Genomic DNA, 13,059 nt, shown 5'->3' on the forward strand with positions numbered 1-13,059 from the left:
TTCAAATCAAAGGGACATCTCCTGCTGCTCCCTGTGGCAATTTATATTCCGATTTTTACCAGTGACACCAGATACCAGGACTGACTCAGCCTAAAGCAGAGAGTAAGCACAGAGCAACATAGAAAGCACTAGATATTTTTCTCAGTTTTGCCATGTGAGAACATAGCCATAGGTGTAGCTGAGCTGTAGGTGGATGGTCACCTTCTTTTTTAGCATTTATGCAAAGAATTTTGGAGTCTGGTCACAAACCCAAGGCTGCTGCTTTGATCCTCCTCTCCCCTAACAATGGGCTCACCACAGCAGAAACATGCAGGGTGAGGATTTCTAGTTTCACTCTTGCTGACACAAATCAAGTGCAGGTTTCTCAAGCTGTGAAGTATATTAAGTTCACAGAGTTTTAACAAAGGACTACCAAACCACAGAACCTCGCTGCAAGTCACACTTCTTTCAGATGTCCTTTTAATTATATTAAATGAAAGTTTTAGGCACTTTGATGCTGATGGGCAAACATCTCGATCCCTTGAAAAAGCAGCTAAAAGTACTCCCTGTAGCTATAGTTAATATACAACATTGTATGCTCACTGCTAGCCAATTTATTCCAGCCACTTTAACAACGATACCTCACCTGACAGGCTGTGCAGAATAGCATCAGGAGTCAAGCAATGCACAAATCATCAGAGAACTCTCAGAGTTGTTTGACACACACTGCAGAGCTCTTTGTCATACAGCCAATTAAGTAACCAAACAAGAAACTTGAAAACCTTCATTAATTTGCCTCTTTTTATATAAAGGGAGGTTAGAGTCTTTCTTGTCACAGGCACAAGAAGAACACAAGCAAAGACAGCATAATTCAATTTGTGCTCCTTCTCAGAGCTGCAAGTTTCTTTCATTTAGTCTTCATGGAAGTTGGGACCAATCATGCAAGCAAGAGAGAAGTGGGACAAACAGAATTAATCCACTTTAAATAGTACTGGCTAAGTCCCAGATGCACCTTTTATCTGATGAGAACTACTAGGTTAGCACAAAAAAAAAAAAAGTCTCTTCTGCTGAGCTCTAAACTTAATGCCTTCAATCCTCTGAGGAAAGCCATTCATTTTTTGCTTAGTGCAGCAATTTAAACAGCCCATGTTTCAAACAAGAAGTGTTCAGAAAACTTCCAGGAGAACCAGAAGGACAACTCTGCAACCACCTGCCACTGTCTGCTACCAGAAGCCTGCCAGCATCTCAGCGCCGGCTTCATGCGTGGCTCTGATGACACCTGCACCCAGAAGCTCTTGTAATTAGCAAGGAGCAGGTGGCACCTCCATAATCTTTTCCATTTGCTATGCAGACCAGCCCAGAATTACAAAACAGGGCAAGCCAGTTTACAGGGCAGCTCAGAGGATGGCAGGAACCAAGAGCAGAAAACTCCATTAGACAAGGAAGATGCTGCAAAAGCAACTCTCTGCCGCCTCCTTCCACCCTTTCCACAAAGCTGCCATTCACAGTTCTGTTGCATTCACCAGCCTCCAGCTTTAAAGCCACTCATACTGACTTTATAAAATAAACCAAAAGAATGGGAACCCTGTGAAGTTTTTGTCCTCCGAGATGCTCATCCCAAACACAGCATGCAATTTCACATGGGAAGAGGCCTCTGGTTGGCACCACAGGGAAATTCATTGACCTCCTGCTGCGCCAGAGCTCCAGCCCACAAATCCAAGTGAAGCAAGCAGGTGAGCTCAGATTTTGCAATCAGATGCATGTACATGCCAGCACGGGTGTGGTATGAAGCTTTAATAAAACCTGTTTTTCCAGCTACTAAATCAGCAAAATTCTCCGATTTTTTCCCCATGTTTAAGTTTTCTGTTTTAATACAGCCTCACTTACTACATTATGTGAGTACTTAGCCTTTTTTTTTCTTTCACTACCCCACCTCCATTCCTAGAGGACAGGAGAATTGCATCCATGGCATTTTAAACCAGGGGGCTGAGAAATACCAGGCACATGACACTTGCTGAGGAGCACGGAAGAAATCTGTGACAACAAACCCAATTTCACAACCCCCAAAAGACAAGTGATTTCTGTTTTCTACAATTCCAGTGCTACAGTTTAAGGACAAAAACTTCTGGAAAAGGAACAAACATAATTTCTGAAAAAACATTACAGAAAATTCATACCAGCTTACATCACAGACCAGTCACCAAACTAAGCTATGCTAATCAAATGCGTCACCCATTGTGACTCATTCTCCCACATGATGACTTTTCCATTCCTTTCCCAAAACAGAGTGCAAGAACTTCAGAAAGGTGGGCATAGGAGATGTAAACCTCTGCTCTCCAAAAGGCCACCCTCTTTGCTAACAGAGCACCTTGCTGAGGCCACTCTGCCACCTTGTATATCCATCTTGGTCAGCTCAGTCTCAGCTGACTATTAATTAGTATCACAAATTGAAACCCACGTAGCAGTTTCTTGAATATCACCATGACTGAAAAATCTTCCAGCAACTGTCCAGTCATTATATTAATATGTATTCATCATGCCACCGGCCGGATTGGTTCTTGTTGGATTTTTGAGACAAAAAAAGATCATTTACCACATTTGAAACTGAAAAAGCAGCATTTGTAACCTCTATCTCCAGTAAAAAAAATCCCTGAGCTTTTAACTCAAAAAATACTGTGAAACTGAACAAGTTAAATCCATATTTTTTTAAAGGTACCCAAAGAGATGAGGTGATAATCTGATAATGCATTCCCAGTCTTATGTTTGCGCAACTTGCAAAATTTCTCCATCCATTTTATTTATATTCATTTATTTTGTATATTTATTTATAGTCATTTATTTTGGGCTTAAGGGGACTTTATACACCAATCACTACAGGGCCTCTGTCATGGTTACTTAAATTTGTAAGCCCAAAGAAAACAGTAAGACTGATTTTAGCAATTATTATTTTCTCAGGTCACTCTCCTCCTTCCACAAAACCACCTTTCCTCAATAGAACTTTAGATATTTACAATTCCTGGACATTTCTTGTATAAACTTTGTACTGCACTTTCCTTTGTCTAGGGAGCACAGAATTGAAGGTACACTTCCAGCCCCATGAGCCAAATTCAGCCAGGGATGCTCTTCACAATAATGGCATCAGCACAAGGAGATCAGGCCAGCAAAGTTGAATACTCTATTTCTCTGCCATCAATGCCGTATGTCCCAGTGACTTCCCATGTTCCACTGACTTTACAAAGCCCAGGGTGTGACCACTTAAGATTAGTTGAAAAACCTCTGCTAAATTCCCTCAGCCAGCCCAGATATTTCACTGCCTGGTAAGGGACGAGTAGCCTGTAACAGGACTATCTGCAGTCACATCTAATTGCTATTACAGACAACCTCTCCCTCACTAGATTTTGTGATGACTTTAGCCACACAATTTTCCAATGGAAGCATACTGTATGAAAATACGTCAAGATACATTATCTCCATATAGTACAAAGCAGAGCTGGAAAGGTTCAATTAGGTCATCTAATTCATTCTTCAAGCCCTCTTTTACAGGACTGTCCTCTTCAATATACGTACCACATTTGTCAATACCCATACTTAGCAGCTCAAGCAATGAGCTTTCATCAGTTTTTGTCTACTAAAGAAGTAGGTGCATGATTAATGTTTAAACACACAAGCAGCCTTTCCAAGTGAAAGGGAGGAGTCCTTGAAATTAAGGGTAAGCTGAAGTTTTGCAGAGGATTCAGGCTCTATTCTGTCAAGGCCAAGCTTTCTGTAAGGTATATTAAACTCACCAATCGCTACTGTTTGAAGAAAGACAGAAGAGCAGGAGTGTGCACTGACTCTGTGGAGAATGCCTGTGCAGCCAGTGGAAAGGACAGCTATGGATCAGGTAGCACCCAATGTCCCCAACAAGATTGTGCAGCCCATAGTCAAAGCAGTCTCATCATGTTTCCAGTAGTAGCAATACACAAGGTAGCTAGCTTGGGAGTAAGCACCACACTGCAAACTTTCTTAAATTCCTTCCAATGCCTGCTAGTTGCTTTCTCTGGGATCCTAGACAAGGGATGTGTAACTCCGTAACTCATCTTTATCCATTAATGTATGTGGAAGGGAAAAGGTAACTTTCTCTCATGACATTTTCCAAAGGAAAGACAAACAGCCTGCCAGCACAGAGGGATACTGTTTTATTTCTAATGCCCTAGAAGTCCGGACCATCTAATCCCATTTGCTAAATGAAACATGTGCTCACAAAATAAAGTCAGTACCAACTGTAGAAAGCTGAATTTTGCAGGAAAATGCAGGTACAGACAGCCCCCTCCAGAAACACAGAGTTCATTTATGCATGTTACACATACACATATAAATAATGATCAACCACCCATAAGAACAATATCAACATTCACAAGCACAAGACAGAGACTAGAAGGTAAAACATTCACATTTCTTAAAGCAGCACTAACTCACCCATAGTATACAAACAGGTTTATACAAAAAACACTGGAGCAAATGCTATAAGGCAAGGTGACAGGATTAGTAAGATAACCTGAGGTCCCATTTGTGAAAAGCCCACAAGCAGGTCCTTCCAGAATGCTGGAGCTTGACTTCGTTCACATCAAACACAACGTAAGCCTACGAAAGTCAGGCCAGACCTGGGTGAACTTCACGGGGTGTTATGTGCATTACCCTCTACATTGTTTGCAGCACTCTCCTCCTTCCTACATCCTTCTGTGAGACACTCTGCATTTCATTATGATCCTACCTCCTCCCTCAGCCGAGTGGTGCCATTTTGAATTGTTTCTGAATTTGAAAGTGTAAAAGGGGAAGAAGGAACACTAAGGAAATGCAGGTGGCAGTAGCATGAATGACATGCTGTAAGCAAAGTCCAGCTGGTCTGTGAGCAGCAGTTTTGCATTCTTTACTTGCACATCTCTATACTGTCCTGCTCATTCAGGTGGCCAGATAAATCTTGTCAGATCTTTCTTGTGTTTTTTTCCACTTTCTGTGGAAAAAAAATTCAGAGATTTTGTCCCAGATTTTTTCAAGTCTGAGAGAAATGGGGCAGGTGGGGTGAGGTAAAAAAAGACATTATTATCCTGTAACCTTAACCTTAGAACTTGCTGCCACAAAGGTGGTAATAATCAGATTATTCACAGAGACAAGACCCACTTCACAGTCATTCAGTCAAACAACTGGACACGTGTATTAAAAACACAAGAAATACCTGGACATAGGCCCTGCAAGAGCGCTCCCTTTTCTGAAGCTGAGTCCATAAAGAGAGCAGATTAAAGACGGAATAGAAAAAACAAGTTAGTGACAGAACAAGGGAAAAAAATTGAAGAAAATGCCTGTGAAAAAACCACCTCATTTCTCTCTTAAACAGCTCCTGAAAAACCAACCAAACTAAAGGAGTGAGTGTGAGTTAGGCAGCAGTGGAAAACTGGAAGGACTGGCTCCAGAAATGTGGGTTAGTCCTTTTTCAGTGAAGTGAAGCACAGACTGGCAACTTTGCAAGAGCAGCTGTTAGATGGTAGAAGACACTGGAGCCTAGTAGAAATACTCAAGAGATGATGTTTTCCTTACAGCTTGGAGACCACACATGACATTTCCACATCAAACAAGGCTGAAAAGGATAAGGCTGATGGTTATTTGCATAAAAGGAGCGTGGGCTCTGCAGCAGACAGTGATGATGCCACAGTGAAATATAACCAAGCTTCAGATGTGCAGGACCAACCTCAGGGAGCAAGATGCATGCAGGACTGCATCCTGATGCAGTCTGGAACTGTATGGACCCATCCTGGTAGACCTGGGGCTTGGCAGGCAGTCTGCAGCAGTGAGCTGGAATTGGTGAGCTCTGCATCACTGCAAGGAAAGCTCACAAAACCAGGCTGCTCAGAGCCACTGGCTTGACTGGGTTTGTTTTTACTGATGTGCCTGGTTGGAAACGGCACATCAACAGAGATTCAGGGCAACTTGTGCTCTCAACACACAGCAGTGCAATCCCATTAGTACAGCTGAGAGCCAAATTTGTCCTTGAGAGTTTTGAGGCTCTGAAATAAACAAAATACACCCAGGTACCATGCAATGCCTAATTTCAATTTCTAATTTGTCAATTTGTAACAGTAGAAATCTTCCTCTGGGTAAATCTGGCCAGTATGAAGACTTTACAGAAACAAATGAGATCAAAGAAAGCCTTGCTGAAAATTATAGACCTATCCACTTGGGGGTCTTCCCAGTCTAAAATGGAACAATTATTACCTTAATTAAGCCTGATCCAGTGGAAAGCATAAAGCTTTTAGTGACAGAAAAGTGGCTCCTGAACAATGATGGCTTTTAAAAATTCTGATTATGCCAGTTTATTTCAATTCATTGTACATCAGCTTGTTAAAAAATCCCCACCAGTACAAAACAGCACAGGTGATTACTTTCAGATCCCCAGCACATTTCCTTTAATGATTAAAAGAATATTTAATGGCTAGTGCTTACTTTATTTCTTCTTTCTGACTAAACAGCACTAAACAAAACTCTTTGCAAATTACTTTTTTCCTTTTTTTTTTTTTTTAAATACTCCTGATCAGCGAAGGGGAAAATGGAGCAGTAACTCTGCTGCCTTTTGTTTGCCCAATACTACTTCGAAGTTGAATTCATGCATTCTTAAATGAACACAGAGCAGTTGCTCTTCTAAAGAATTAAGTGGGGAATGAGAGTAAGTAAATTACTGAGCCTGTCATTTGGATCACTGACTCGCATCGCTGTTTTGCAGGACTTCACATGGTCCAGAATTTTAATGTGGAATGCAATTGATTTGTATGAGTTACTTGTGCAAAGCTGATGGCAGGGGGAAGAAACCTGCAATGGGGACCCTGGGAGTGACAGCTGAGCCGAGGAGCTCTGCCTTGTCCAGTCTTCCCCTCCACTCAGTAACTCATACCTGCCCCCAGGATACAACCCCATTTCGTGTAATTGAAACAAATATCATAAGGTGAGATAAAAATAAAGATGGAAAATATGTGCTTGCAAAGCTGAATTGACAAAATGTTGGGTGTGGCTGGGACACATTCAGAAGAGCAAGCAGAACTACAACCATGAAACCTGTTAGTAGGTGACATTAATTGCTGGTTTTACCTGATATTGTCAGACATCACCATCATTTCAACAAAGAACCATGGTATGATTATAACAAATAATGTTATGCTGATGTATCAGTTAATATAATTATTACCTACGTTGTTATAAAATGGCTGGAAGCAGCACTAATTAAAAGCATCAGGATAACCCAATTCACAGCACATGCAAAGCACATGAGATGCAGGAGTTCAGCTCCCATGCGACTGAAATCTCAAACGATCCCGAAGCCCTTTGCATTTAAAACAGCATCAGTCTACAGCAATAACTTACAAGAAAAAAGACCATGTTACTTCTCTGAAAAGCATTTCTCTTCATAAAACACCAAAAAAATTTCAGGTTTAGCTGGGATCATTTATTCCCCATATATAATCTCGGGACCAAGTTCTGTTCATGGTTACATGAATGCCAGAATTGTCAGAGCCTGATATGCAGCTGGGAACAAAATTCTGTGTCTTATTTTCACTGGGTGGCCAATATAACCATGTGCTCATAGTCACAGGGTCCAGCAGCTCTTTGTCTTTATAATCAGGCCCACACAATTCACCGTCAGAATCCTATTTAAGTCTTATCCCATGTGTTTACATGAGATTCAGTGATGAAGAGGGCCTTTCACTAAGGAAACCTACAGCTTTAAATGTATTCTTACAGGGTCCACAGCTCATATTTTCTCCCACAACTGGCAACTCCTAGCACCTTTAGTGCTATGTAGCAATTCCACTTACTTCTGGAAATGACAAAAGGACTAATAATTCTTCTTAAACCGTGGGCACAGAAACCACACTGCTGTAACGGAGTTAAGGTGCTTTTGGGCTAAGTGAGGCGCTGTCACTAAAAAGGCCCTCTAATACTAAAGCAGCCTGAAACCCTGAGTGTAAATATCACGGTATCTCCGGTGTAAATGAATGTTTCTGTCTGCCATTGTTTATCCTCATACACAGAGATGTTCATTTGACCTTCCCACAAGCCTCCTGCCCCATCCTGAGCCCCGCTGCTCTCACCTTATTCAAGCTGCGCGCAGCGCTGTCCTTCCCGCCGGGAGTCAGGTTCCGGAGCTGCACGTCCAGCAGGTTGACGAGCTGGACCATGGCGGACACGGAGTACGCGATGTCCCCGGCATACAAGTGGCTCCTGGTGTGCTCCGCCAGTTCCCGCGCGATGTTGGCGGCCATCTCCCCCGACTTCATCTGCAGGTGACAAAGCAGAGGGAAAGGTTGTCCCCGGCTCTCAGTGACATGTCACTCCAGTGCCTTCCAACCCCACAGCATTAGGCAGGTCAGCTCCCCTCAAGAAGAAGAAAAAAGATGAGGAAGACGAGAAGGAAGGAGGAATAAAAGCATTTCCCAAGAAGTCAACTACAACAAGAGTCTTCATGGTTCGATCATGAATAGTTTTTTGACTATTGTTTTTCGAGTCAACCATGCTGGCTTCAACAATTTCTTCTCACTGGGCACTGTCTCCATGGGATTTCCATGCTAAGGAGGGGTTTAATTAGCTTGTCCCATTGGTTTACTATGCCACTTGAAAAAAACAAACCATGTAAGTAGCCTCTCCTGTCAAGAAAATGCAGTTTCTGATTCCAAAAGCTTATGTAATAGAGAAGAGATAATTTTTGTCACAACTGCACAAAAGAGTTCCTCGTAAAAGGAAAACAGATGACATAACCCAGAAAAAGCAGAGCAAAAAGTTCACAATTTCCATGTTATTGATTTAATAATCAGGTACTAATTTATCACTTAGCCTATGCACACAAGAGATGTGCTCCTTGCCACGCTAGCAACCCATCATGAGGCTAGTGACTCTCAGTGCATGTAAAAGCATCCTAACTCTAGAGCAAAAGGCTCAAGAATAAGTCCACTGGAAGGGAAAAGCCAGTAGGTTGTTTGGCTGAATCTTCTGCTAAAAGACTTGTATCATCTAGTTGCGTCACAAAACTCACAAATCACCTGCAGGGAAATTCACTGTGTAATTATTTGGGCAACTCACACTTTTTCCCTGTGGCTTTTCCCCCTTTCTTGCTCTGTTTTGCTCTCCCTATCTGGTACTCCTTTTGTCTTCTGTGCCATGGGGATTTGGGACAGGGCAGCTGGTCCCATCTCCTTTTCATGAGCAGCCCACTACAAAAATACCCCTGCAGGTTGCTGGTCTTTTATTCATTATCTACCAGTCTGTGATCTGGAATGCATATCCATGTGGAATATGCCTGGGACAAGGAGAAATTATAAAGGATGACACATAAATGAAGGTCTCACTTTTCTGTCAGGCTCAATGGCAAACTCTGCTGGGTTCCTCACATGAATTTTCAATTGTCTTATCTACCAACAGCTAGAAATCAGATATTTCTCGTTCCCTCACTTTCTGGTGCTTATTATAAAAGCAAGATTCTAGGGAAAGATTATAAGCTGAGCTTCTACCTCTCTGTAAATCAATTAGCTGAGTTATAAATGAATAACTTACTTCCATCAATTTGACAGCAAAAGCCGATCTGATTTAATGAAATCTAACTCAAGATGTTCATATGCTCGTCTTCAGAGAATTAAAGCATATGATGATATAGAGAAGATAAATAAAGGAGATAATGTGTTGTTCTTCCCATTAGAGCGATGATAAGATATATTCAAAAATTAATTATTTCTTTCTTGTTACACAGAAGACTAATGCCATAGAAACCAGATCCTATTCTTACAGCTGCCTGCTCTCCTAAGCAGCCGAAGAAGCCACACATCAGCACAAATGCTGAATTTTGACCTCTGCTGTTGGCTCTCAGAACTTTAAGGAACAACTACATCAAATCCCTCAATATAAAGAAATCAATTTCAACATTTTCCTGCAGCTCATTGCTGGAGCTTAGCATGTATCATGACACATTGTGTTTGTGTAAGCTCTGCAGAAAACTGCACGAATTCAAGATTTTTTTTACAGATATATCAGAAAAAAAACCCAAAAACTCTTCTACCCACTATGTGATGCTCACATTTTCCCTTGGACCACACACCTATGTAAACTGGCACACTCAGAGAAAATTGCTCAGCTGCTACAAAGGCAAACACAAGAGTTTTCTTTCCCTGCAGGCTGCTGTTGTTCCTATCTGTCTGCAAAAGTGATGCAGGCTGGTCACTAATTAACCCTTTTCCTTTTCTCTTGGTCTGACCCTAAAAACTGCAAATCTGAAGAATTACAGTGTGATCAAACAAACAACACAAAAAATAGGCAGCAATGGAAGAAATGCCTGAGAAAAAGGCAGACTAAAGCTCAAAGTCTGTGAACTCCTGGGACACAGAAGTATTTACCCAAAGTTATCTCACACGCCCAGCTTTCCAGAAAACACAGATGTGCCATTCCTCTGGGAAAATGTTTTTGGCTGACAGTTAATGAAGCACTAGCATTGTCAGTGCTATCCTAGCACTGACAATTCCACACCTATACATGGTCACACAGAATGTGCAGCTACAAGTCACTAGAGCAGACCTGAATCACTCTTTCCACTCTGGCTGTGTGCATGAGAGGGGTGTCCAAAATGATGGCTGTGTGACATGTTAATGCTCATTTCCTTGATTCTTTTGAGCTTTTTCCACTGAAACTGAAGTGTTTCCTATGCAGTGCTGTGAAACCCAACTGTTACGAATCCCAAATGCTGGCTGAATACTCCAGGACTAAGATATATATCTGGTCTCTTATAACAACAGGATGGAACCCTTTTTTTTTGGTTAATTCTACATAATGCTCAGCAAAGCTTACTGCTACCCAGGAGGATGCATTACTAACTTACTTCCTTTCTATGAAGCACTTCTCTGCATCTTTCTCTTCATTATTGTTGCATGGAAGATGAGCTCTTTGTGTTATTTCTTCCAAAACATGTAATACTCTTTAACCCAAACACCGACATAGCTACACAGGAATACAGGAACAACCCCTGGAGGTTCTCTATGGCTCAAGCTGATATTGAGAGGCAAGTAGGAAGCAGGGAAAAAATGTGTAAGTAGCTGATGTTTCTATTGGGAGGCTCAAGAACAATAAAGGGAATCGAAAATAATATATCTCTGCCTGGTATGAAACTACTTTTTAACATTTTCTACCTTGATTATGAAAAAATTAAATTTAAAAACTAAATAGGATTCTGGGATAAAAGAGAACATTCTGCTCAAACGGAATTTGAAACCAAATTTTTGGTTTCTAGGGTTTTTTGGCCTATATTTTTTTACCTTTTACAAACTGATTAAAACCAGTCTTGGAATGCTAGTTTGAAGGATTGAAAACATGTTTCTTGCCAACAATGCCAACACACAAAACATAGTTTTATAGGTCTGCCAAAAAAATTGCTCCCCTCTTCCATTTGGGCGTAATGGCAGGATTCAGGCCAGATTTACAAATGATCATTGGCACACCTGAAATCCTTTCGTGTAACACTCTGCTAATATTTTCCAAGTTTGTGCCACTATCTTGCACCTTCTTCTGAGTGAAAAGACTGTGAAATAATAGCTGTTGGAGAGGACATATATTCCTGCCTCTTTCATATATGCCAACAAAGAGAAACAGGGAGTTTTGTCTGGAAAAGATGAAGAAAGACCCTCCTGCAGCAGCAATCGCTGTTTCAGCCCTATTTTTCTCTGAGGAAACCAACTGCAGAAGAGGACAGTAGAATAAAAATGAGAGAAATCACAAAAAATAAGTATTTAAGGAGAAAAATTCAGAATAAAGAAGAAATATGCTGAGAAGGGAGCAAATGAGCTAAAACACCAGCAGTCATAAAGGCAAAAATATTTTCCTGCAACCTCCTGAAGAAGCTAACTGATATAAAAAAAAAAAAAGATGGCATGAAAGACTGAACTAGGATTTTTAAAAACGGTAACATACAGATGGACTGGTCAGCTGGAAAGACCATGGAGTTGATGCTGTTTTCTGGAGGAACAAACATTTGACAGGTTTCACCAGGCACCATTAGCTGCTGGCAGTCGGGTAGCAAGGCCGTAAGAGGGGCTGTGGGCTAACTTCTGACACTGCAAAGCCTTCATGGCATTTTTCCTTCCCTGGCAGAGATTCCAATATACATGTGTGCATTCACAGAAAAGAGTCAGAGCATATCTATGATTCTTTTGGGTTTTGGTTGTATTTTTTTCGAATCACAGAATCATTTAGGTTGGAAAAGACCTCTAAGATTACCAAGTCCAACCTGTGACCAAACACCAAAATGTCAGCTAGACCTTGGCACTGAGTGCCACATCCAGCCTTTCCTTAAAAACCTCCAGAAACAGTGACTCCACCACCTCCCTGGGCAGCCCAATACAGTGCCCAATCACTCCTTCTATGAAGAAATGCCTCCTGATCTAAAAACCTAAACCTCCCCGGCACAACTTAGGATTGCATCCTCTTGTCCTTTTGCCAGCTGCCTGGGAGAAGAGACAATGCTCTCCATAGAGTACAGCAGATCTAGAGAACACTGAAAAAGTGGCTTTGAAACTAGGGTATTCAAACAACTTAAACTGCATTTAATGACCCTTTAATGAGCCACCCTCTGTGGCATCTACTCCGAAACAGAGGTTTTCAGGTGCTGTGAAAACAGACTGCCAAAAGCAACTTGGAAGGAGGATTTCATCACACCGTCATCAGGACTGCAACTGCACCCTCAGACCTGGACACGACGATGTGGGGATGCCCTACACAAAACCTCACTCTCCCTGTAACAGACACAAGCAGATCTACAAGACCTCAGGAAGGTGCTATGAACCCTCAGGTTCACCTGCTCTTTGGGAGTCCATGATCCAGGCCACTCAGGAGGGCATGGGTGGCACGTGCATTACATTTACAGATTGAGGCTTTTTGTGCATTCGTGAAGGGCACAAATTTTTCTGTTCTGCTACAAAAGAGGCCCTTCTCTCTTCCAGAGGCCTGAAGCCAAGCATAGCAGTGCCTGTCCTCCCAGGCAGCACCCGCAACTGAAAGCTGCAGCAAGGAAGAGAAGTCTTC

The 13,059-nt window shown here is 41.8% G+C and overlaps 1 protein-coding gene across 26 annotated transcripts in view; it reads right to left on the reverse strand.

Annotated features, from left to right (window-relative positions):
* ADGRL3 (adhesion G protein-coupled receptor L3) overlaps positions 1–13,059 on the reverse strand; it is a 489,712-nt gene that overhangs the window by 83,851 nt on the left and 392,802 nt on the right. For 22 of the 26 annotated variants that reach the window (XM_048303590.1, XM_048303593.1, XM_048303575.1 and 19 more), the window contains 2 exons: positions 8,097–8,282; positions 5,195–5,233 (listed from right to left, as the gene is read on the reverse strand). In XM_048303590.1, the coding sequence (XP_048159547.1) occupies positions 5,195–5,233; positions 8,097–8,282 (225 nt within the window). The remainder of the gene's footprint in view (positions 1–5,194; positions 5,234–8,096; positions 8,283–13,059) is intronic. The other 4 variants (XM_048303577.1, XM_048303586.1, XM_048303585.1 and 1 more) reach the window with 1 other exon arrangement.

This window comes from Corvus hawaiiensis, chromosome 5 (assembly GCF_020740725.1).
Source record: "Corvus hawaiiensis isolate bCorHaw1 chromosome 5, bCorHaw1.pri.cur, whole genome shotgun sequence".
NCBI classification, from domain to species: domain Eukaryota; kingdom Metazoa; phylum Chordata; class Aves; order Passeriformes; family Corvidae; genus Corvus; species Corvus hawaiiensis.